The sequence below is a fragment of the Myotis brandtii genome, unplaced genomic scaffold, assembly GCF_000412655.1.
Source record: "Myotis brandtii unplaced genomic scaffold, ASM41265v1 scaffold975, whole genome shotgun sequence".
Classification (NCBI taxonomy): domain Eukaryota; kingdom Metazoa; phylum Chordata; class Mammalia; order Chiroptera; family Vespertilionidae; genus Myotis; species Myotis brandtii.
Window position 1 is genome coordinate 46279 of NW_005372049.1, and position 3543 is coordinate 49821.

A 3543-nucleotide genomic window follows, 5' to 3' on the forward strand; every position below is an offset into this window, starting at 1 on the left:
TGAACAAGGTACTTTATTATATGCATGTTTTTTTTTATTAAAAAATATATTTTTATTGATTTCAGAGAAGAAAGGAGAGGGAGAGCGAGAGAGAGAGAAACATCCATGATGAGAGAGAATCCTTGATCGGCTGCCTCCTGCATGCCCCCCACTGGGGATCGAGCCCGCAACCCGGGCCTGTGCCCTGACCGGGAATCGAACCCTGACCTCCTGGTGCCTAGGTTGCTGACCAACCCCTGAGCCACGCCGGCCAGGCTGCGTGTTCTCCTTTCATTCTCACAACCTTGGGAGGCGGGCTTCATCGTTCCTGTGCGGTTTTGCAGAGGGGAAACGGGTCTCACCCAGCATAGAAGCAGCAGACGCAGGATTCGAACTCGTGTGTCTGTGTCCAGATTCCCCAGATCACTTCCCAGAAGCTGGCCCAGGCCTTTGCTCCAGGGCAGCCCTCCCGATGTCGATGGCAGACAGACAGACTCTGCATTCTCTGGGGCCCAACTCGGGCTTCCTGCCTCCAGGAAGTCCCCCCGTCTTCCGAAAGTAGGTGACCCTCTGACTCACAGCCTCACTGCCGGGAAGTGGCACCAGAGCCGCTGCCTCACCCACCCTCCGGGCCACAGGGTGTCAGGCAAACCTGAACCGGGAGGCTCAGCAGCTGGAAACTCCTGGAGGGCCTCCTGGAGGCGGGGGCCTCGGGTCAGCCACGCCAGCCCCTCAGCAGCGCCTCCTGGGCTTCCAGGGAGCGGCAGGGCAGCCAGAGGTCCAGACCCTGACTCCTGGGCACTGCTGCCCGGAGGCGAGGCGGTCACTGGGCACAGTGGTCAGCGGTCAGATGCGGCCCGAGAGGCAGGGAAGGTTCAAACAGCAGCTTGGGGAGTCTCAGGCCGGTCAGAGGCAGCCTGGGACAGTCCCCTCCGCCTCTGTCCAGCTTCAGCGCAGCCTCGGCCTCCTGGCTGGGGCGTTCCCACCCCACCCCCCTCCCAGCTGCCTTCCTGCTCCCTCCTTCCCAAACCCTGAAGTTCCTTCAGATCAGATGCCTGCATGCATTTCCCGCCCACCTCCAACCCTGTCCTTGGGCCCGACAGACACACACACTCACACTCTCTCACACACACGCACACACACACTCGCGCACACACACACATATACACACACTCGCACACTCACACATACACACACACACACTCGCGCACTCACACACTCTCTCACACACTCACACTCACTAACACATACACACACAAACACACTCGCGCACTCACACACACTCACACACTCACTCGCACACACACACATACACACATATACACACACTCACACACACTTGCACACTCACACTCTCATACACACACTCACACTCTCACACACTCACACACACACACACTCACACACTGCCTCTCTCACACACACACTTGCGCGCGCACACACTCGAACACTCACACACACACATACACACATACACACACTCTCACACACACTCACACACACACTTGCACACTCACACTCTCATACACACACTCACACTCTCACACACTCACACACACACACACTCACACACTGCCCTGTGCTTGGCCCTGAGCCCCTCATGGACTGGAGTTCGGGCCCCACTCATGCCCTGAGCTGCGGCCCTTCCCCCAGGCCTCCTGGGCCTCCACCATGCCTCCTGCCAGGGACCCGGGGGTGGGGGGTGGGGTGGCTCTCCGGGCAGGAAGCTCCCACGCTGCTACGGCAGTTAAAATCCTCAGCAGGACTGGGGGCCGCCATCTGGCCCAGATCTCTCAGGCGCAGACCCACAGCGACAAATCAAAGACCCGAGAGCTGCCCTCAGGCCCTAGCAGGGTCTCGGGGGTGGCCTGGCCTTGAGTCCACTTCCGCTTCATCTTCTCTCTTTTTTTTAACCCTCACCCAGGGAGTGAGGACATTTTTCCCATGGATTTTTAGAGAGAGAGTGGAAGAGATGGGGTCAGGAGAGAACGAGAGAGAGAGAGGAGAGGAACATCGATGTATCAGAGACACATCGATTGGTTGCCTCCCGCACACGCCCCCCCTGACCCTGACCCTGACCGGGGGCAGGGATCAGACCTGCAATCCAGGCAGGAGCCCTTGACAGGAATCGAACCCAAGACCCTCTGGTGTGCAGGCCGACGCTCTAACCACTGGGCACACCAGCCAGGGCTCCTCGAGGGCCAGAAGTAGGCGTTGGCGCCTGCAGGAGCCATCTGAGCTTTGACCTAACATCCTGGGTGGCAAGTCCAGAGTTCGGGGCCGCCAGCCCCACCCCAGCAGCTGTACTCGGTTCCGAGGGAGACCCTGTGGGCAGCTGGCTGGCCACCCCCTGCAGTGCCCACCCAGAGGCGGAGCCCAAACGCCCCTGTCCGCAGGGCCTCGGGCCCCCCGAGAGGGTCTGTTATCGGGGTGCAGACTCTGAGGTCTTAGCTCGGACGCGGGCTGGGCCTGACTTCCTCTGTTGCGAAGGAGACAAACTTAGCCGTAGAGGAAACCAGACTTGGTTATAAATAGCGAGGGAGAGAGAGAGAGTCGCTGTGGATCACCAACACCCCCAAAAACGAGCTATTTTTGGTTTCAAGTGTTACTGGGGGTTTAATGACGACCCATATCCCCTCAGACACAAGCTCTATATCCAATCCTCTCCCCAGTAACAGCATCTTTTTCTTTTTTTTAATCCTCACTCGGGGATATTTTTCTATTGATTTTTAGGGAGAGCAGAAAAGAGAGGGAGAGACAGAGAGAAACGTCGATGTGAGAGAGACACATGGATAGGCTGCCTCCTGCCCGAGCCCTGATCAGGGCCCGGGCCGGGGAGGAGCCTGCAACCGAGGTCCGTGCCCTTGACCGGAATCGAACCCGGGACCCTTCGGTCTGCAGGCCGACGCTCTACCCACTGAGCCACACCGGCCAGGGCTCCAGTAGCTTCTATTACAGTTTGGGGGCCAAAGGCAGGAGCGGGTGTGGGTGACCCTCACTCTCACGGACCCTCGAGTGGGGATGAGCCCCCCATGACCACCTAGCGCCACCCCTTCACCTTCAGGAGGAGAGACTTGTCCAGACCGGGGCGTCTCCACGGCCCCACACACGCCCGGACCGAAGGTCAGCCTCTGACGCGGAGCCACAGGGGAGCTCACGGTTCAGGTCAAAGTCAGGTCGGCACAAAAGGGCCAGAGGCAGCCCCGAAGCCACCGGGTGGGCGGAGCCCCGAGTCACGGAGACGCCGGGTCAAGTTCCAGCCCCGTCCCTGCCTGGCCACGAGACCTGGGCGGCCACGGGAGGGACTCCACGTGTGGGTTCCCCGGCCTCAACGCGAAGATAACCAGGTGCTCGTCTCGCCGTGGGGCTACCGTGGGGCTGAAGGGGGATCCCAGGTGAGCACCAAAGGGGGTCATGCGGGCAAGTGCTCTGTAGGGAGGAGGGGGGGCCCAGGGCGAGGCCAGTGGCTGGGGCGCAGGAGGCACTGGGTCCATTGTGACCACAGTCGCCCCTCGTGACTCCGTGTGGCCAGAGGGGCCTGGCGCTGGGGCCTTGGACGCCCGT

General features: G+C 60.4%; 1 protein-coding gene across 1 annotated transcript in view; it reads right to left on the reverse strand.

Moving 5' to 3' along the window:
* Nucleotides 1–3391: 3391 nt before the first annotated feature.
* Nucleotides 3392–3543, reverse strand: part of CACNA1S (calcium channel, voltage-dependent, L type, alpha 1S subunit) — a 37983-nt gene continuing 37831 nt past the window's right edge. Inside the window, 1 exon segment of the mRNA XM_014533387.1 lies at nucleotides 3392–3408. Within this exon segment, the coding sequence (XP_014388873.1) occupies nucleotides 3392–3408 (17 nt within the window).